Here is a 21,850-nt window from a genome sequence, read left to right as displayed (position 1 = left end):
GGATCCACACCCTCCTGCGAGAACACTTTTTCCTGTACACACCACCTCAAGTCTCCCACTGCGTGTCCACACTCATGGAAGTGGCGACCTACGGGAGATTCAAATTTCTCCTTACATTTCTCATTGTCTTCCTTTTTATAATTCCTGATGTTGCTCCTATGCTCATTTATCCTCCTCCTTACATCTCTAGTGGTCTGTCCCACATACCCCATTCCACAGGGACACTTTAACAGGTAAACGACATTTGTCGTAGCACAGGAGAAATTGCCCTTAATGTTAATCCTTGTCCCTTTTGTTGTATGTGTGACATAGTCATCCCGAATAATTGAAGAACAATTTTGACAACTCATACATGGAAAAGTGCCCCTGCGGCAGGGGATGAAGGTGGTACTAATATTCCTGTGTTCCTTGAGGTCAGCCCTCACTAACTGATCTCTAACACTTTTCCCTTTCCTGAACACCATTTTAGGAGGGGAGCAGAAATACTTTTGCCAGCAGTGGATCAGTTTCCACTACCGACCAGGCCCCAAGCAAACATCTCCTGATTATCATAAATACCACAATATGCAAAATGTCCCCGTGGCAGAAAGACAAGCTTTGCAGAACTTATGGAATAACCAGGTGGTCATATTTAAGAAGGCTGATAAGGGGGGAGGTCTGGTGGCTCAATCTAGGGTTGATTATTTGTCTGAGCTGGAAATACAGGTGAATGATGCCACAGTTTATAAAAGACTGCAGAGCAACCCCTCTTTGAGCATAAAGGATGAGATTGAGGGGTTGTTGTCCCAAGCCTATGAAGAAGGTTTGATCTCAAGCGTTCTATTAAAATCGCCAGGGTGGCGGCTCAGCAATTTTTTTTATTTTGGAAATCAGGTAGCTAGCCTAGCACCCCTTCCGATCGCCTCCGGCGATCAGAGCAAACAGGAAATCCCGTTCAGAACGGGATTTCCTGTTTGGCTTCCCCCGTCACCATGGCGACGATCGGGATGACGTCATCCACGTCATGGCGTCGAAGGGAGTCCCGCTCCACCCCATAGCGCAGCCTGGCGGTGATTGGCCAGGCTGCGCAAGGGGTCTCGAGGGGGGGCTGTAACGCGGCGGGTAGCAGCGCATCGGCGGCGAGCGGTGGCAATCGTTTACAACATGCAGCTAGCAAAGTGCTAGCTGCGTGTTTTTTGAAAAAAAAATTGTGAAAATCGGCCCCCAGGACCAGAGCAATCCACCACGGCGGTCATGGACGAGCTGAGCTCGTCCATACCGCTAAGGTGGTTAACATTAAGGGCAATTTCTCCTGTACTACGACAAATGTCCTTTACCTGTTAAAGTGTCCCTGCAGAATGGGGTATGAGACCCAGTCTTCTTTCACTTTGGACTGTTGCTACACCCTTGGTGGATACGGGTGTGGACTGGTTGACTCCCTGGTGCTGTGTTAAGCTTGGGTCGCAGCATTAAGGCTTTATATATTACATCACACTATAGCCAGGATCACTGAAATCTTACTAAATTAGCAGCGGAGTGACTGCAATCATGCGTTATTTTGCTGAGGGTGCTACAAGTGACTGCAATGACACAATAACTTTTTGGCAATCATCACTACATTTTGATATGACGCAGGCAAGGACAATTAAAAAACAAATACAGTCCCATTTTCTGGATAATATATGTTTTCCAACCGTAGTAAAGCAACCAATCAGGACTGTATTTTTTTTTAATTTGTCCTTGCAACCCCAATATCACATAGACATACTTAGAAATATATTTAACTTTGCTAAGTTGCTGAACTGCTCTAATTAAAATGTAATGCAATTAGCAAACATGAAAACTGGCTTTGTTTTCTGTGTAAGGTTAAGGTGCCCATTAACGTTACAATATTCTCTTCAGATATGATCATTCCATCAGGTTTTTATGATCGAATTGTACAGAAAACCATACAGTACGTTAAGGCAATCGATGTGAAACTATTCTATGGTCGATTGTAATGTTGGATTTTACGATCGTATCTGAAGAGAGATAGTCCCAAAATCATCCCCTTTATGCGAACAATTGATAATTACCTTCTGATTACTTGTAATCCCGCAAATCTGAGGAAAATATTGCATCGTTTAGTTTACCATTTCTGGGCATTAATAGTTGACCAACCTGTGTCCTCCTCTCATATCTTGGTAAATGCCACTACAGCAGACACGATAGTCATTAAAGGACAACTGAAGTGAGAGGGATATAGAGGCTGCCATATTTATTTCCATACCAGTTGCCTGGCTATGCTGCTGATCCTCTGCCTCTAATACTTTTAGCCATAGACCCCGAACAAGCATGCAGCAGATCAGACGTTTCTGACATTATTGTCAGATCTGACAAGATTAGCTGCATGCTTGTTTCTGGTGTGATTCGGTACACTACTGCAGCCAAATAGAGAAGCAGAGCTGCCAGGCAACTGGCATTGCTTAAAAGGAAATACATATGGCAGCCTCCATTTTCTTCTCACTACTGTGACTTGGTAAACATGTATGTCCCATCTGATACTTCAGACATCACACAGATCTCTAAATCTGCTCTCATAAAAAGATGGTTCAGCTCCTAAGGATGCTCAGCTTTCCCTCACAGCTGTCATGAACTAACTCTCTACACAGCCCAAGAACATGCACATGACAGGCTTATTGTAGAATCTTGTACCACCAGAAGGTAAAATCTATGAACCCAAGCAGAGGAGAATATAAGGCTTGCTCGGCTGTAAGCACGAGTTCTTTGTGAAAGAAGAAGATCCATTATTAACAGATGTAATTGGCTACAGCACTGAAAGGCTCAATCCTTCTACTGTAGCCTAGCACAGATTGATTGCCTTCAACTGAGGAGCACCAAAGACAGACAAAGACCGAGGAGCTCAGCTACAATGAAGCGACAGATAAAACGGCACAGTTACATTGAGATTACCGTCTCCATAAGCAAACACTCGGAAACTTTTACCTCTAGAGGAAAATGAATTGGAGCTGATGGTGTTTCTTCCTAGCAGAGAAACCTGGATGGAGAGCGAAGCATCATCAGTATGCAAGAAATCTGGCAGCAATGGCTGAGATGGAGGAGGGGTGAGCATTTGTATTCAGCTCAGAACAAGGCAGCATCCCTGTGTGCCTGTGTTCAACGTGATCTGTGATTCAGCCTCCTACATGAGGAACAATCTCACTTCCACTCCAACTACCTCCAACAGCTCTCCAATCAAACAGGTTGTACATAGACAGACTGCATCAGGCATAGAACATAGCAATTCACCAGAGCCACTTATACTACCCTGACAAAGCCGCACCATGTTAGCAGAGGAGATTGTATGACAAAGACATGCATGGAATTACAGCTAAGTGACTATAAAGAAAGGAAGCCCCCTCACAAAGGAAGCAACCTACAGCAGGATAAATGGGTCCATATAAAACAAAGCGACTACAAAATTTGATTTTAAAAGGTGTCATTTCAACCAAACTGATAATTCAAAGGGAAATTCCACTTTTGTTAAACAAACGCCATAAATATGGATGGGTGATGCAGAAGTCGTTTTTGCGGTTTAGGCTAAATCAACCCTTGTGATAGACTACCCATTGCCAGAGAAAATGTGAACATGGCAGTCCAATGGCAGTATTTAAGGTGGTCATTAATGATACAATTTGCCGATTGTTTATGAAAGATTTTTGCCTGAACAATCGGAAATGATCGTTTGGGACCACTAATGGACAAAAATCTCCTAACCAATCTGATCAGACGAATAAAATCGATCCAATCATATGGAGAATTATTCGTAAAGGATCGTTCAGCAAATTGTAACGTTAGTGGCTGAGCTGTTCTGTCTATTAGGCCCCTTGCCTGTGGCTAGACTAAAGTGAGGAAAACTGTGTACGCATATACATGTTTCTCTATCACTTCAGTCATTGCACTGGTCAGCAGGGGGAACACTCACTCATCTATGAAATAAATGTGCAGCAGCCATGCAGTTCAATACCTGGTTATCCCTGTTTTAACAGCACTGTGCTGCGAAAAAGTGGGACTCCGAAAAAAGTTTGAAACTTAAAAAAAAAAAGAAAAAAAAGTGTGGCCCTGTGACCTACCTACCCACCATCACTAAAGTTTATTATCTTCTTGTTCGCCATGCTGCTTGGGATTGCTCAGTAATTCAAAGCCCCTAAACAATACCAGTCCACATCTTTCTTAACATTAGGAGGGCAGTATAGCCTCCACCCCCTTTTTCCAAAGCATCCTGGTCTCAGAGATAGTAACAAGGGAATTCAGCCCCACCTCTGGTGCCCAAGGGGGGGCGGGGGTAATAGAATGGAGAGAGGTTTCTATGGAGAATGGAAACCCCATATAATAAGAAGCCAACAAATAGTTGCCCCTGCCCAGAGCTGGTCCTAGACTTTTTGCAGCCGGAGGCAAACTTGTGAGGATGTACCCCCCCAACCCCCCCCCCCCCACACACACACACACACTTTCCGATTTGGATGGTCGAACAGCATTCAACAATTTACTCTGATTCATTTAATTCAAATAAAACGCTGCTGGCTCTCCTGCCCCCCCCCCCCCCCCTCCTCACTCACTGTCAGACTCCTCACACAGCACAACAAGCTGCTTTTCCCCAATGATGGCCTATTTCCCTCACTCACAGTAAAAAAAAATGCTGCCCCTTTAATCTCTGCTCCTGATGCAAGTGTTTCACCTTTATTCATGACAGAACCGGTCCTGCCCCTCCCTTGTACATAACCCACACTGAAGAAAAAAAAATTATGGAACCAAAAACAAGCTTTTAAATACTTCAAAATATTTATTTTCAATAAACAAACACATCTGTACACTTTAGTCTTCTTTTGTATTTTTCTGTTCATTTGTGTATGTCTTTTTCTCCTGCTAATGTTCTCCAACTTTGTTCTTCATTCTATTTCTAACGTGCTAGCAGCATGTACTCATCTCAACCCATGGTAACACTTGTCAGGATCCCTGGCATTTATTCGTGAAATTGTTAGTAGATAATTCAAATAAGACCCCCAAGGGAAATTTAAATCAGCCTAGATGGAGAGAATATGACTTTTTTTTTGCCAAGCTCTCCTACTGACCTAAAGTAAATTAATCAGATTCTTCATATCACCCTTCTCTCCATAATACTATTACCCCTCTCCTCATGGTCACCAGAGGTGAGGATGAGCTGCTTCATTTTAAAGCCTATCTACAATTGTAAAAGACTTGCTCCACCTCTCTCCTGCCTTCCTAAACCCAAAGTTGGTTCGCTACCCTTCCAACCCCCATACAAAATGATCAGGACCACTAAAAGTTTAGCAAGGACATCACAACTGAGCTTCCGTTCAGGTTCCCTGTGCCTCTGGAGGGGGGATGTTGTGTCATCACATTGACCTGGCTTCCTGTGGTCTCTCTGGGAGGGGACATAGCAGTCACACCGCTGACCTCCCACTTTCACCAGTGGCTGCACATGGGCGTCGTTTGCCAGCTACATTGCAATACACTGGTGAATTTCTTAATTTTATATGGATCCCTTTAAGCTTAATCGAGTAACCTATTAAGGACCAAACCCAGCAGAATTCTTCCCATTTGGTCTGGAGAAATCTATGAGCCCATTAATAAAAAGCCAATGCAAACTGTACTGTTGTCTTTCTACATAGACAATAATTTTCAGTAGTGAAGTTTTAATTTCCTTATCAAGACTTCTGCAAAAAATAACATTTCTGGTTCTCTGCAATTCAACTGACTCTTAATCATTGCCCTCACAAACCCTATTCATAGAACATAAGTCAAAGTAAAAAAAAAAAATCTTCATCTCGAACTAATGAAGGCCATAACACAATGAAATAGCTGTTTGCATGTTGTATTTAATGACTCTGTAAAATGAAATGCTACAATACTATAAGCCAGCAGTTGAGGATCTATGACTGGCTCAAAAGGGCACTAAAAGACACCTGGATCTTCGTACAGCCCATTCCAGCAAAGGGTTCCTCTGAATGTACTTGACTTGCACCAGTGAAATAAGTTTCTTCCAGCTGCTCTCCTGACCGAGGACAAGGGCATCCCTGCTGGGCATGCATGAGTAAGATACACACATGCTCAGTAGATCCATGAGGAAAAAAAGCAGTGCACAAGTAGCTTTGTTCTACTAGGCATGTGCGGACATTAGTCAGGCCAGCCCAATCTTGATGCACTTGTCCACAGCCGGACGCTCGGTCGGAGGAAACTTATTAGGCGTGAGTCGAAAAAGCTTGGAGGGACCTGTTGCTGTAACGCTTGGGCTAATCAGTTTCTATCCTGCCCGAAAATATCAATTGGCTTAATGCAGTCTATTATTCATCTGTAAAGAGCAGAACCACTAAGACATGTTGGCATGTGGAATCATGGATGCCGCTATGGAATAGGCTGAACGCTGGTTCATAGTACAAAGTGCCTGAGAACTACAAAGCACCAGTAAAGTTTAGCACTTTTGGTTATGTGATAAGTTATGTAACAGGATTTCCTCGTAAAAAATTGGAATATTTTGCTGTCATTGGATTGCATGCAACTATGGACAACACTGACAAAGAATGCATACACTTCATCTTCAATTATTCAATTAGTTCCGCTTTATTTGCCGGTTTCATGGTAGAATGCTGCCAAAGTAATTCTTGCACGCAAGTTGTTTCCATTGAAGAAGTCTTTCCTAGCGTGTTGCTGATGTGGCCCTAATTAAGCAGCATTCATTGCAATATATTATAAGATCTAATAGAGATCACATTAAACATGTTTACATAGCTAATTTAAAACGTGAAGACATTAATTAGTAAATTAAAGGGAACTTGAAGTGTAAAGAGGGCTACAGAAGGCTATTTCTCTGAGTTATTGGGCTGGATGCTGAGCTGATCCTTTAAAGTACAACTGTAGTAAGAGGTATATGGAGGCGGACATATTTTTCCTTTTAACCAGTACCAGTTGCCTGGCAGCCCTGCTGGTCTGTTTGGCTGCAGTACTGTCTGAATCAGACCAGAAACAAGCATGCAGCTAATCTTGACAGATCTGACAATAATAATAGAAACACCAGATCTGCTGCATACATGTTCAGGGTCTATGGCTAAAACCAGAGGTAGAGGATCAGCAGGATAGCCAGGCAACTGGTATTGCTTAAAAGGAAATAAATATGGCAGCCTCCATATGCCTCTCACTACAGTTGTCCTTTAATGCCTTGGATGACTAACCCAGGACAAGCATGCAGATCAGTTCTGACTCTAGACCGTTGCCTGCTTACTCCAGATACCACTGAAGCCAAATGATCAGCACGAACGACGGAGAACAAAAATGGCATAAGATGGCAGCATCAATATTCCTCTAACTTCCTCTAAACCAAACCTGAGGTGGCTAGAAATACAAATGTTAGATACTTACCTAAAAAGAGGAAATCTCTGAATAGCCCAGAGACATCCTTTTAACCCCACTCCCATTCGGGCACAAACGTGGCAGTACTTTGCTCATACACAGCGTGAGCGTGCCCATGACAATTTATACAACAAGATCTTGCTGGATACGTTCAGTGGGTCTGTGCAAAGAAAAAGTGGGGACGAGAAGGATGCAGGAAGCCTCTGGACTAACCAGAGGCTTTCCTCTACCTTGGTAAGTATCTAACTTTTTTCTTTCGCCACCTTGGGCTCACTTTAAACGTATAATGAGATGCAAAAAAAAGTGATTTTTTTTATAGTATGCAAATTAATGCAGCTGGAAAAATGGACCAAGCAAATCCTGCCAAGGGGGAATTCGATCAGTCTATTTTTCATCTACATACATTTCCACACAAAAAAAATGTACATAAGCTTGAATCAACTCTGTATTATTTGCATCTCCCTGACCATTGCTAGAGATCACTTGTTTTTCCCTTGGGTATGGTGTACTGGGCTATGCTCTGATTGTGTGCTTGATCTGCTTTGCGCTATGGAAAGGTGGGAAAAGACAAGTTTAAAATTTGAAAGCGAACTTATTGTGAAGCACTATTAATCTGCATTTGAATTCAGTTTGATTTGCATTTTGTTTGTGTTTTTCCCAAACACAGTCTGTCTGATTCACCAGCATTTGAAGGCCTTTATGTGATTGCTATGAAGTCGGTGGATATAAGATAGGTGGCTGTGACCCAAGGCTATTTAACCTTCCTGGCGGTATGGACGAGTTTAGCTCGTCCATTGCCGCCGAGGCTGATATCTCTGGCCCTGCTGGGCCGATTTACACCAAATAAACTGCGCCACACGTAGCTAGCACTTTGCTAGCTGTGTGTGGTCCTCGATCGCCGCCGCTTATCGGCGATCCGCTGCGTGCAGCGGCGGAAGCGGCAACCCCCCGCCCGAGCCCTGCGCTGCCTGGACCAAACACTTTCGGGCAGCGCAAAGGGCTGGATCGGAGGCGTCTGACGTCAGGACGTTGACTGACGTCCATGACGTCAACTCGATCGTCGCCATGGCGACGGGTTAAGCCTAACAAGAAATCGCGCTCTCCGTGGGATTTCTTGTTATTTGTGATCGCTGAAAGCGATCAGAAGGGCGCACCATGTGCGCCCTCTAGTGGGCTTTTATGCTGCCAACTTTTAGTTGGCAGCATGAAAAAAAAAAATTACGTTAAAAAAACCTGCCGCCGCCACCCTGGCAATTTAAATAGAACGCCAGGGTGGTTAAAGAGAAATTAAAGGACCACTACAGAGAAAAAAAGTAAGCAGTGAAAATCTGAGAGCTGGCTTGTTTTGGACTAGTCTATCTCCTCATGGGGGATTCTCAGGGTTTTCTTTGTTTTCAAAACCATTTCCTAAATGGCAATTACTAAGTCCAATAGCCAAAATAGTGTGTAAGTGATTAGGGAGGCTGGCTGGTATCTTACTATTTTTGCAGTTAAACTGCCGTTCAGGAAATGCTTTTAAAAAGCAAAACCCTGAGAATCCCCCCATGAGGAGGTAGACTAGTCCAAAACCTGTCGGGTCTGTCAAATTTTAACTGCTTGTTTTTTTCACTGGATTGGTCCTTTAAGACAATGCCTGATTGCCTGCAGAAGCACTACTTTCAAATATACTGAAAAAGTAAAAGAAAGCATTGCCACAAAGAATCATGCAACAAGAGCCTACACCACCACCCAAATCCTGATGAATTAGCCTACAAAAAGATAAAAGGAGTACCTCCGATTAAAGGTAAACAAAATGACATTGTAGCCTTATTTTTGCAGCGTTTCCAAGACAGACATTGTCAATCCTAGCAAGAAGGACTTTTTAATTTTTCCTGAGATAACTCAAGTTACATCTATATGGTTCTTATTACCATCAGTTAACTTCTAACAAACCTGCACATAATGTTATTCTCCTTATTGCTCATACTTTTAGGAAAACAGTTCAGAAGGGTTATTTGCTGTTGCACAAAGCGCTGGTAAACATCCCTCAGTTCAATAATATTCGCCACCCACAGTTTACGGAACAACAATATTTAGCAAACTATCACTAATGTGATCACGAAAGCTTGCCATTACGTTGTCAACATCTCTAGGCTGTTATAAAGGAGCATTAAGGCAAATTATAGCTTTGAAGGAAAAATGTATATGTACTCACCGCTGGGGTTCACCGCTGCTGGCGTTGCCATTGTTCGATGTGAGAGCAGCACAAATTACACCTAGAAATAATTAACAAACATCAACACAAGGGCACAGCGGAATAGAGAGTTCCAGATGACTGGCTGCAAACTAGTCACTACACAACTGCAGGACTTCTGTCACACAATGCAGTGATTTTAGCTTTCATTAGGAAAGCCACAGAGGACACAGCAGAGGTCAGCATGATCTGCTTCCCCACTTGTGAAACTATACTGGAAGTCCTACACAGGCAGGTACAGCATATTGGGGTGTATACACTAAAATAACGTGCAAAAAGTCTTAACGCACAATGAGTAGAACACGCAATGCATTACATGCAATGAATTTGGGATTTTCCACACGTATAATTCTGTTTAAAACCGTTTAGTGCATACACTCCATCATCTCATACCAGCATAATACTACACAGGGAGGTACCGCATATAATTGCAAACCAGTAACTGCAGCATACTACACAGGCAGGTACAGCATATAATCGCACACCAGTAACTGCAGCACAATACTACACAGGTACCGCATTTAATCGCAAACCAGTAACTGCAGCATAATACTACACAGGCAGGTACAGCATGTAATCGCATACCAGTAACTGCAGCATAATACTGCACAGGCAGGTACAGCATATAATCGCACACCAGTAACTGCAGCATAATACTGCACAGGCAGGTACAGCATATAATCGCACACCAGTAACTGCAGCATAATACTACACAGGCAGGTACAGCATATAATCGCAAACCAGTAACTGCAGCATAATACTATACAGGCAGGAAAAGCATATACTGTATATTCTGGCGTATAAGACTAACTGTTTAACCAGTGCAAATCTTCTGAAAAGTCAGGGGTCGTCTTATACGCCGGGTGTCATTGATGCCGGGTGATACGCCCTATCCTGTTACCGACTCTCAGATCTCGCTGCTGAGGACTGCAATGAAGCGGCGCAGGCGCACGTGTGAGATCTGAGAGGCAGAGGAGGAGGTAAATAGGATACAAGGGTGGGCAAGAAGGTTGAAAGAGGCATGTTTTATGGGCACAGCGCGATCTGTTCTTCCATACCGCTCTGATAAACATGGAGACAGTGAGAGCTGATCAATCCACTTAGGGAGAGGGAAAGTTGACCAATCCAACCAGTCAATTACCTATATACTGTTATATACTGGATACCACATACAGTACAGTACCAGTATCTGTTCATACATAGCACCAGTATATGACTTTTTAATTTTTATTTGGTGTGCGTTGGAAGAGGGATAGTATATCCCAAACTCTATATTTTAACTGGAAAAGTTGGGGGGTCATCTTATACGCCAGAATATATGATAATCACATACCAGTAACTGTAGCATAATACTACACAGGCAGGTACAGCATATCATCTCATACTAGTAACTGTAGCATAATACTATACAGGCAGGACAAGCATGTCATTCCATACCAGTAACTGCAGCATAATACTACACAGGCACATACAGCATATCATCTCATTTCAGTAACTGCAGCATAATACTACACAGGCAGATACAGCATATTATCCTATACAGTAACTGCAGCATAATACTACACAGGCAGGTACAGCATATAATGCCATTCTAGTAACTGCAGCATAATACTTCACAGGCAGGTACAGCATATCATCCTATACAGTAACTGCAGCATAATGCTACACAGGCAGGTGCAGCATATCATCCTGTACAGTAACTGCAGCATAATGCTACACAGGCAGGTACAGCATAGAACACAGATCTACTGCGCCTGCGCAGTCTGCTCTGGTCCACGTGGCGGTGATTGACAGCGCCGCTCACGCAGGCGCAGTACAGGCCGACCTAGAGGTCGGCCTGACGTCATTGCCGGAGACAGGGACGGAGCTGCGGCGAACGGCTGCGGGGAGAGCTGCGGCGAGGGACATGCTGGGAGCTTGGGACTGGAGGAAGCCCCAGGTAAGTAGCGCTTGTTTTATTATTTTTTTGCCTGATAACTCCTTTAATGCCCTGTTATGGTCGCATACAGTACAGCATACAAAAGTATGCTTTCAAGTCATTACTGAGCATGTGCAAACAGTCCAACACAACTAATAACATGTATAACGCACAGCATGCAGCACTTTCTAATAATCCAACACGTTACACACAAACACAACGTGAGCACTGTGAATGTCACACAGACTTATTATTGCTGTGCGTTAGTCTGGGTTGAAACATTTTCTAACGTGCGAATTTAACGTCGCACTGTGAAAGAGGCCTTAAAGGAGTTATCAGGCATATTTAATGAAAATAAGTGCTACTTACACGGGGCTTCCTCCAGCCCCAAGCTCCCAGCATGTCCCTTCGCCGCAGCTCTCCCCGCAGCCGTTCACCATCGCTGCTTCCCGGTCCCCGGCGATGTCAATCAACACCACGTGGACCGGAGCATACTGCGCAGGTGCAGTAGTTCTGCACCTGCTCAGTAAGCTCCGGTCCACGTTTTACCTGGAGTTTCTCCAGGCAAAACTCCAGTTATGCCTGGAGTTTCACCATAAGGGATCATTCAATATACAGGAATATATACCAGTAGATATAGGAGAAAGTTAGGTTAGCATACCAGTTTGAATGTTCACATTTCCAATTTATTCCACCAGTTAGTCCACAGTGCTAGCTGACAATTGTTTCTGGGGCCCCGAGGAGTCCACTTTCTCAAAGCACAATGCAGACAATTCCTTGGGACAGCTTACCACCCAGGTTATGCACCCAGGACCTTAACGGCGTGCCACTTTGATCGCTTCATCTATATAAATACACAGTAGGATGTATTTCTGAAGCTGAAACCAGGATTATTAAAGTGGGTATCCTTAATAATTTGATAACAGATGCAACTATACAGAAGCTTGTGTGAGAATTCAACAGTAGGAAGACTCTGAATAAAATAAGTATGCCTGTGCAGCATGCTTCCTTGCCATACTTTGTAGGCACAGACAATCTTTGGTAGTGCCGTCGCATTAGTTCACTTCCTACTGGGTCCCCTAAACTTACTATACTAGCCATACTGGGCACTATACTAGCTATACGGGGCACTATACTAGCTATACTGGGCACTATACTAGCTATACTTAGCTATACTGGGCACTATACTAGCTATACTGGGCACTATACTAGCTATACTGGGCACTATACTAGCTATACTGGGGCACTACCTACCCATACCGGGCACTATACTAGCTATACTGGGCACTATACTAGCTATACTGGGCACTATACTAGCTATACTGGGGCACTATACTAGCTATACTGGGGCACTACCTACCCATACTGGGACTATACTACCTATACTGGCCACTATACTAGCTATACTGAGACACTATACTAGCTATACTGGGACACTATACTAGCTATACTGGGCACTATACTAGCTATACTGGGCACTATACTAGCTATACTGGGGCACTACCTACCCATACTGGGCACTATACTAGCTATACTGGGCACTATACTAGCTATACTGGGAACTATACTAGCTATACTGGGGCACTACATACCCATACTGGGACTATACTAGCTATACTGGGACACTATACTAGCTATACGGGGCACTATACTAGCTATACTGGGCACTATACTAGCTATACTGGGCACTATACTAGCTATACTGGGGCACTACCTACCCATACTGGGCACTATACTAGCTATACTGGGCACTATACTAGCTATACTGGGCACTATCTACCCATACTGGGACTATAATAGCTATACTGGCCACTATACTAGCTATACTGGGACACTATACTAGCTATACTGGGGCACTATGCTAGCTATACTGGGGCGCTATACCACCTATACTGGGGTAACTATACTAGCCATACTGGGGCAACTAAACTCCCTATACTGGGGCAACTATGCTAGCTATGCCGCCGCTCCCCAGCCCCACTCCCCCCCCCATAACCCGCTGCGCACGACACTGTCCACTAGGACCCCTGCCCTAAAGTGTACTATTGCTGTGCCATCTACATGCAAAAGATGCCAAATTCCTTTGTCTAAAAGCCCTAAATGAGGAGTTCTCAGTATTTCCTGTCTGGTGGTAGGTCAAAAACAGACAGGAAATACTGAGAACTCCTCATTTAGGGCTCGTTTCCACTATCGCGAATCCGCATGCGTCCAACGCATGCGGATTCGCACATGTAATACAAGTGGATGGGCCTGTTTCCACTGTAGCGTTGTTGAGGTGCGTTTTTTTCAGCGGTAAAAAAACGCACAAAAGAGCCAACGAATTCGCCTGAGAGTGGAATGCATGCGAATCGCCGCTAATGTATTTAATAGGAAATTCGCATGCGGCTATGCTATGCGAATTTTCATGCGAATTCGCATAGGTACCAATGTAATTCAAACAGGCAGTGACATGGTTAAATTCGCATATACCCTCACCTATGCGAATTCGCATGCGAATTCGCGGCAAAAAACGCGCAAAAATTCGCATCCGCATGCTATTTCATGGAATTTCAACAGCGGTGGAATCCAGGCGATTCTGCACCGCAATAGTGGAAACGAGCCCTTAGGGCTTTTAGACAAATGGCTTCAGACAAGTGGCATTTAGCAAGGGTTAAAGAAAACCTGTAATGAAAATACAGGATCTTCTCAAAAAATTAGCATATTGTGATAAAGTTCATTATTTTCTGTAATGTACTGATAAACATTAGACTTTCATATATTTTAGATTCAAATACACACAACTGAAGTAGTTCAAGCCTTTTATTGTTTTAATAATATAATGGCAGTATTTGTTTAGCGCCTTTCTCCTGTCGGACTCAAAGCGCTTGTGAGGCAGCCACTAGAGCGCACTCAGTAGGCAGTAGCAGTGTTAAGGAGACTTGCCCAAGAAACTCCTTACTGAAATAGGTGCTGGCTTACTGAACAGGCAGAGCCGAGATTTGAACCCAGGTCTCCTGTGTCAGAGGCAGAGCCCTTAACCATTACACTATCCAGCCACAATATTGATAATTTTGGCATACAGCTCATGAAAACCCAAATTTCCTATCTCAAAAAATTAGCATATTTCATCCGACCAATAAAAGAAGTGTTTTTAAAACAAAAAAAAAGTCAACCTTCAAATAATTATGTTCAGTTATGCACTCAATACTTGGTCGGGAATCCTTTTGCAGAAATGACGGCTTCAATGCGGCGTGGCATGGAGGCAATCAGCCTGTGGCACTGCTCAGGTGATATGGAAGCCCAGGATGCTTCGATAGCGGCCTTAAAGGGACTCCGAGCAGTGCAGAAACTATGGAAAGACGCACATCATTTTAAAGCTCTCTTTCTCCTCTTTCCAATGATATATAAACCACCACCCTACGCCTTTTAGTTTTTGCTATTTTCGCAATTGAAATTGCCGCGGCCGCGATTTCGATCGCGAAAATAGAGAAAACTAAAAGGCGTAGGGCAACGATTTAGGTGTCGTCAGAAAGAGGAGAAAGAGAGCTTTAAAATGATATCCATCAAGCCATAGTTATATTGTATTACACAGGGCGACTTTTTGTCAAAGTCAGCAGCTGCATTCAGCTGAATGGAGCTGCTGACACTGGGGAAAGTGTCGTCCTGTGTAATACAATATAACTATGGCTTGATGGATATCATTTTAAAGCTCTCTTTCTCCTCTTTCTGACGACACCTAAATCGTTGCCCTACGCCTTTTAGTTTTCTCTATTTTCGCGATCGAAATCGCGGCCGCGGCAATTTCAATCGCGAAAACTAAAAGGCGTAGGGTGGTGGTTTATATATCATTGGAAAGAGGAGAAAGAGAGCTTTAAAATGATATGCATCTTTCCATAGTTTCTGCACTGCTCGGAGTCCCTTTAAGCTCATCCGGAGTGTTGGGTCTTGCGTCTCTCAACTTTCTCTTCACAATATCCCACACATTCTCTATGGGGTTCAGGTCAGGAGAGTTGGCAGGCCAATTGAGCACAGTAATACCATGGTCAGTAAACAATTTACCAGTGGTTTTGGCACTGTGAGCAGGTGCCAGGTCATGCTGAAAAATGAAATCTTCATCTCCATAAAGCTTTTCAGCAGATGGAAGCATGAAGTGCTCCAAAATCTCCTGATAGCTAGCTGCATTGACCCTGCCCTTGATAAAACACAGTGGACCAACACCAGCAGCTGACATAGCACCCCAGACCATCACTGACTGTGGGTACTTGACACTGGACTTCAGGCATTTTGGCATTTCCATCTCCCCAGTCATCCTCCAGACTCTGGCACCTTGATTTCCGAATGACATGTAAAAGTTGCTTTCATCCGGAAAAAGTACTTTGGACCACTGAGCAACAGTCCAAAGCTGCTTCTCTGTAGCTCAGGTCAGGCGCTTCTGCCGCTGTTTCTGGTACAAAAGTGGGTTCATGCTTCCATCTGCTGAAAAGCTTTATGGAGATGAAGATTTCATTTTTCAGCACGACCTGGCACCTGCTCACAGTGCCAAAACCACTGGTAAATGGTTTACTGACCATGGTATTACTGTGCTCAATTGACCTGCCAACTCTCCTGACCTGAACCCCGTAATCTATGGGATATTGTGAAGAGAAAGTTGAGAGACGCAAGACCCAACACTGTGGATGAGCTTAAGGCCGCTATCGAAGCATCCTAGGCCTCTATAACACCTGAGCAGTGCTACAGGCTGATTGCCTCCATGCCATGCCGCATTGAAGCAGTCATTTGTGAAAAAGGATTCCCGACCAAGTATTGAGTGCATAACTGAACATAATTATTTGAAGGTTGACTTTTTTTGTTTTAAAAACACTTTTCTTTTATTGGTCGGATGAAATATGCTAATTTTTTGAGATAGAAGTTTTGGGTTTTCATGAGCTGTATGCCAAAATCATCAATATTAAAACAATAAAGGGCTTGCTTGAACTACTTCAGTTGTGTGTATTTGAATCTAAAATACCGTATATGAAAGTCTAATTTTTATCAGTACATTACAGAAAATAATGAACTTTATCACAATATGCTAATTGTTTTTAGAAGATCCTGTAAGAGTCCCTGGGGGGTATTTACCTCGGGAATAGTAGCCTCTGGATCCTAAAGAGGCTTCCCCCTTCCTCTCGATCCAGCGCCGGGACCCCTGAACTGTGCAGGACCATAACAATCCTGTGAGAGCCTCAGGCAGGTGCACTTGCGACTTTCGTTCAGGCTCATGAGCAAATAGCTGAGCTTAATCGGATCCGCTCTACTGCGCAGACGCAGACACCACGGTAACGCAGATCAGGTCGAGCTCGGCTATTTCCGCCTGAGCATGAACGAAAACCGCAAGCCTGCGTGAGGCTCTCACAGGATTGTTGTGGCCATGGAGCCCGCATCACCAACAAGTTTGTTAAGCTAAAAAGGAACTGCAGTGAAAATAACATAATGAATAAAATTGCTTATTTTTTTACAATATTAATTTATAGGTTATATAATCAGTGTTTGCCATTGTAAAATCTTTCCTCTCCCTGATTTACATTCTGAAATGTATCACTGGTGGTGACATCTTTAGTTCTGCCAGGTGATCTGTATGGAAAGTTTGTTACTGAGAGTTCTATGGACAGAGGGGGTTATTGCTTGCTTGACAGAAAAAGCTGTAATTTCCCACAATGCAAATAGGTTCACAGACCGCAAACTGTCAGGACCATGGTCATGACATCACACTGTGGAAGAGGTTTCACCACAATATCAGTCCTATATACCCCCCTGATGATCTATTCGAGAAAAGGGCCTAGTGCACACCAGAGCGGGTTGGCTGCGGTTTGCGATCCGCTTGCGGGTGCGGATCCGCTTGGGTAATGTATCTCAATGGGCTGGTGCACACCAGAGCGGGAGGCGTTTTGCAGAAACGCAAACTCCCGGGCTGCTGATTTTGGATTGCGGAGGCGTTTCTGCCTCAATGTTAAGTATAGGAAAAACGCAAACCGCTCTGAAAAACGGCACTTCAGAGCGGTTTGCCAGGCGTTTTTTGTTACAGTAGCTATTCAGTAAAAGCTTTACTGTAACAATACATGAAATCTACTACACCAAAAACGCTTCACAAAACCGCAAAACGCTAGCTGAAACGCTACAGAAAAAGAAGAAAAAGCGTTTCAAAATCTGCTAGCATTTTGCGGATCTGCTAGCGGTTTTTGGTGTGCACCAGGCCAAGGTAAAGATTTCTTGAGGCAAAGGGGGTATCAGCTTCCTCTTTAAGCACCCGCCGTTTGCCTTAAAGAACCCTAAATGTGGCCATAGACCTGATGATTTTGGGCAGATTCAACAAAGACATGTTTATCTCTAATCAAATCAGATTAGAGATAAAATTTGTCTGTTGGCTGAAGGTGCCCATATACTACCCGATCGAGCAAGTCGGTCCAACATCTTGCAGCATGCGCAATCGATCGGTCATGCACTTGGCGCCCCCTATTTTCATCCAATTCGATATTGATCGAATTGGATGGTCGATCGGCCGCCAAGTCGCCTGATGTATGGCCACTTTAAGAGATGTACTAATCCAAAATGTCAAATAACACCTATTGTGACAGCGGCAAGATAGAAAAAGGTAATTTACAGAACATTTAACTCTGGGAGAAATGTACTTCTTATTTGTATCTGTACACATGTATTTTAAATTTTGAGAATTCTTTGTTATAGTGGTCCTTTAAGACAAACACAGTATGGGCCCTTTCACACTAAGTACCTTGCATTGCATCACAACTAACAATATTATCTCATCACAAAGCAATGCGATGATATTCCTACAAGGCTTTCACAATGGTGCGGCGGGTCCTGCCGCAGTAACGCACAGTATGCTGTGCATTAACTGGGTAACGTATACAGGGTTTGGGGCTTTCACATCAAGTGCAGTGCAGTGGGTTTGGACGCAGTATCGCACAACCTGGAAATGCCTACAATCACAGTGGCAGTGAACCATACTTTCATAGTACTGTATGCTTCACCATAAAGTTGCACCACACTTCTAACATGCGGTGCGACTTTTGGGCAGTAGTGCCTTACAATTGTATGCCCATGCATGTAAATACTTTACCTGCCCACTGCCGCCGTGCCCATACATCTTCTGAATTTGTGTGTGTGACGTCACTGCAAGTGCAGAAGATGGATGGGCACTGCGGTGGGTGACTGCAGACTGGTAAAGTACAAATGGATGGGCACATTTACATGTGGGAGGACAGCGACGGGGGTTATTATTATTATTTTAGTATTTATATAGCGCCGACATATTACGCAGCGCTGTACAATGTATATATATATCTTGTCACTAACTGTCCCTCAAAGGAGCTCACAATCTAATCCCTACCATTGCCATATGTCTATATTATGTAGTGTAAGTACTGTAGTCTAGGGCCAATTTTTTTAGGGGGAGCCAATTAACTTATCTGTATGTTTTTGGAATGTGGGAGGAAACCGGAGTGCCCGGAGGAAACCCACGCATACACGGAGAGAACATACAAACTCTTTGCAGATAGTGCCCTGGCTGGGATTCGAACCAGGGACCCAGCGCTGCAAGGCGAGAGAGCTAACCACTATGCCACCATGCTGCCCCAGGGGGTTCCATTGCGTTCATTGCTTGTCCCGATATCGCACATCATTCCTGCTGCGCACCCGATAGACCAGGTCTGTCCGAGATCCTAGCATGTCCAATCGATACATTCAACCAATATAGGGACTAAACTGGTCAAATTATCGATTGACATGCTTGTGGCAGAACTGATTTTCATCTGATTCAAAAATAATGATGGAATCGGATGGTCGATCGTCCGCCAAATTGCTAGATGTGCGGCCACCTTTACTGTTAAGATAGCCTTATATCTAGAGATGTATGGGCAGATTCAACCAAGAGACAAATCTCTCTCTAATCGAATCTGATAAGAGAGAGATCTGTCAGGCTCAACCACAGGCTGATTCCTGATCAATTTCATGTTGAAATTGATTCGGAATCAGCCTTGTGACGCCGAATCCGGCCGCCTCAATGCTGTACCTTAATGATAAATGTCCCCCCGATGCCCAATGCAAGATATACATCACCTGTCTGCGGCCTCCGCTTGTCCCCTGCTGGCTTCCGGGAGCATTCCCCTGCCCATACACGCGCGCCCCACATGGCTTCCTAGTAAGGGCGTCAGTGTGTGACGTCACACGTGCGCCCTTACTAGAAAACCACGTGGGGCATGCATGTATGGACAGCGGAATGCGCCCAGAGCAGCGGAGGGACAAGTGCAGGCCGCGAACAGGTAATGTATACCTTGCACGGGGAACATTTATTGTTAGGGGGGGGGGGGGGCATCGCCGGGCGTTTTGTTGCGTTCATCGATCGTCGTGCACCCGATCGAACAAGTCGGTCCAACACCTTGCAGCATGTGCAATCGATCGGTCATGCACTTGGCGGCACCGATTTTCATCCAATTTGATTACAATCAAATCGGATGGTCGATCGGCCGCCAAGTCGCCTGATGTATGGCCACGTTTAGTTATTATTGTCTTAAAGCCCCAAACTAGTTTGGGAATCCGAATAATACTTCCACAGGTTGTGTTAGCCACAAACAGAGCCCATGCAAACTGGATATGAGGGTATACAATACACTAAATACAAGTCAGCAATGCTGGGTCTTGTAATGATGAATACATAGCAAGGTGCGCTGCACTGGGACAGCAGGCGGCTAGAGAGCCCAGTTCTCCCCGCTACGAACAGGATGACAGCTCGGTAGTACCAGAGAAGGCGCCGCATACTCACAGTATCGCTGCCCCCGGAGCACTGTCCGGTCTCTTTGTGCGGCTCAGGTCCAGAGCTGGCAGGGGAGATACCGCGAGAGCTGCGACTCTCCTCGGGGGGAGAGCTGTAGGGGGAGAAAATGCGGTGTTACTATAGCAACAAGTAGCCGGCTAAGGACATTACATCTCCATAGTAACTCCTTGGATGGTGAAGGACACGGGGCGAGATGGGCCCGTCGTGTTCATGCAGTGTAAAATTTGTATGTTATGCACACCAGTGAAAGCCCGCTAACAATGTGAGCAGCATCATCATGCCAACTAATGGCTATAATTGCTTGGGAATAGAAGAACAGTTGTCTGAGGACCTCTAGTGGTAAAACACGTATCTGCGGCAGCGAGAGAACCACTTGCCAGTATATGATTATTATTTAGGATTTATACAGCGCTGACATCTCCCGCAGCGCTGTGCAGAGTATATTTGTCACTTAACTGCCCCTCAGAGGAGCTCACAATCAAATCCTACCATAGTTGTATGTCTATGTATGTATTGTGTAGTGTATGTGTCGTAGTCTTAGGGCCCGTTCACACTGCACGCGTTTCCAGCCGCGTTTTGGAAACGCGTGCAGGTGGCCAAAACGCACGACATCAGACATTGCATAGAGTGCAATGTCTGATGTTCACACTGCATGCGTTCCGGACCTGTGCGGTCCGGGAACGCATGCTGCACGCAGATTTTGCAAAAACGCGTGGCTGTCCCATTCACTTTTCAGTGATGGGATCAGCCACGCAACGCACACAAACGCGGATGGCCATGCGTTCGTACGCGTTGCGGTCCGCACGCGTTCCGCACGCATGGCCATCCGCATTTCTGATCTGAACGGGCCCTAAGGCCAATTTAGGGGGAAGACAATTAACTTCTGTTTGTTTTTGGGATGTGGGAGGAAACCAGAGTGTCTGGGGGAACCCCATGCAGGCACAGGGAGAACATACAAACTCCTTGCAGATGTTGACCTGGAAACAACAAGCTTTCGGGAAGGAAAACAGTCCATTAAACAAGCTAAGGCACCGTTGCCCCTAGATCAGAGGGGCCCACTAGGACTAGGAGCCTTCCTTCATCCATCTTTTCACGATTTACATGCTACCGTTGGGAAAACTAATCCAAAAACATGGCCTGACATACCACTGCTATGCAGACGACACCCAACTATATCTTTCCTTCAAGCCTGGTGTGACAGACCCAACTCTAACTATAAACGCCTGCTTACGTGAACTACAGCAATGGATGAATGACAACTGGCTGAAACTAAACGCAGATAATACTGAAGTCCTTCTGATTGGAGGGCAGAGCATGATAACAAAACAACTTAACTTGCAGTCTTCACCACTGGGAATAGGAGGCACGGATCTACGCAGCTCTGATCATGTGCGTAGCCTGGAAGTTCTAATTGATGGGGATTTAAACTTCAGAACTCGAATCTCTGCTGTGGTGAAATCATCCTATTTTTACCTGAAGAACATTGCAAAAATCAAGCACCTCATAC

At 44.5% G+C, this 21,850-nt stretch overlaps 1 protein-coding gene across 6 annotated transcripts in view; it reads right to left on the bottom strand.

Moving 5' to 3' along the window:
- ARNT2 (aryl hydrocarbon receptor nuclear translocator 2) overlaps positions 1-20,473 on the bottom strand; it is a 142,972-nt gene extending 122,499 nt beyond the window's left edge. For 3 of the 6 annotated variants that reach the window (XM_068275225.1, XM_068275222.1, XM_068275224.1), the window contains exons 1-2: positions 20,332-20,473; positions 9,581-9,641 (exon numbers count right to left, since the gene is read on the bottom strand). Coding sequence is in view for 4 of the 6 variants with exons in the window: in XM_068275222.1 (XP_068131323.1) it covers positions 9,581-9,611 (31 nt within the window). In the remaining 2 variants the exon portion in view is untranslated. Of the gene's footprint in view, positions 1-2,054; positions 2,074-2,964; positions 3,116-9,580; positions 9,642-20,331 lie in introns of those variants that run through there. The other 3 variants (XM_068275223.1, XM_068275221.1, XM_068275226.1) reach the window with 3 other exon arrangements.
- Between the last annotated feature and the right edge of the window lie 1,377 nt (positions 20,474-21,850).

Source organism: Hyperolius riggenbachi, chromosome 3 (assembly GCF_040937935.1).
Source record: "Hyperolius riggenbachi isolate aHypRig1 chromosome 3, aHypRig1.pri, whole genome shotgun sequence".
Taxonomy (NCBI): Eukaryota; Metazoa; Chordata; class Amphibia; order Anura; family Hyperoliidae; genus Hyperolius; species Hyperolius riggenbachi.
Note: the sequence above shows the minus strand (reverse complement) of the source record. Positions and strands in the feature narration are given on the sequence as shown.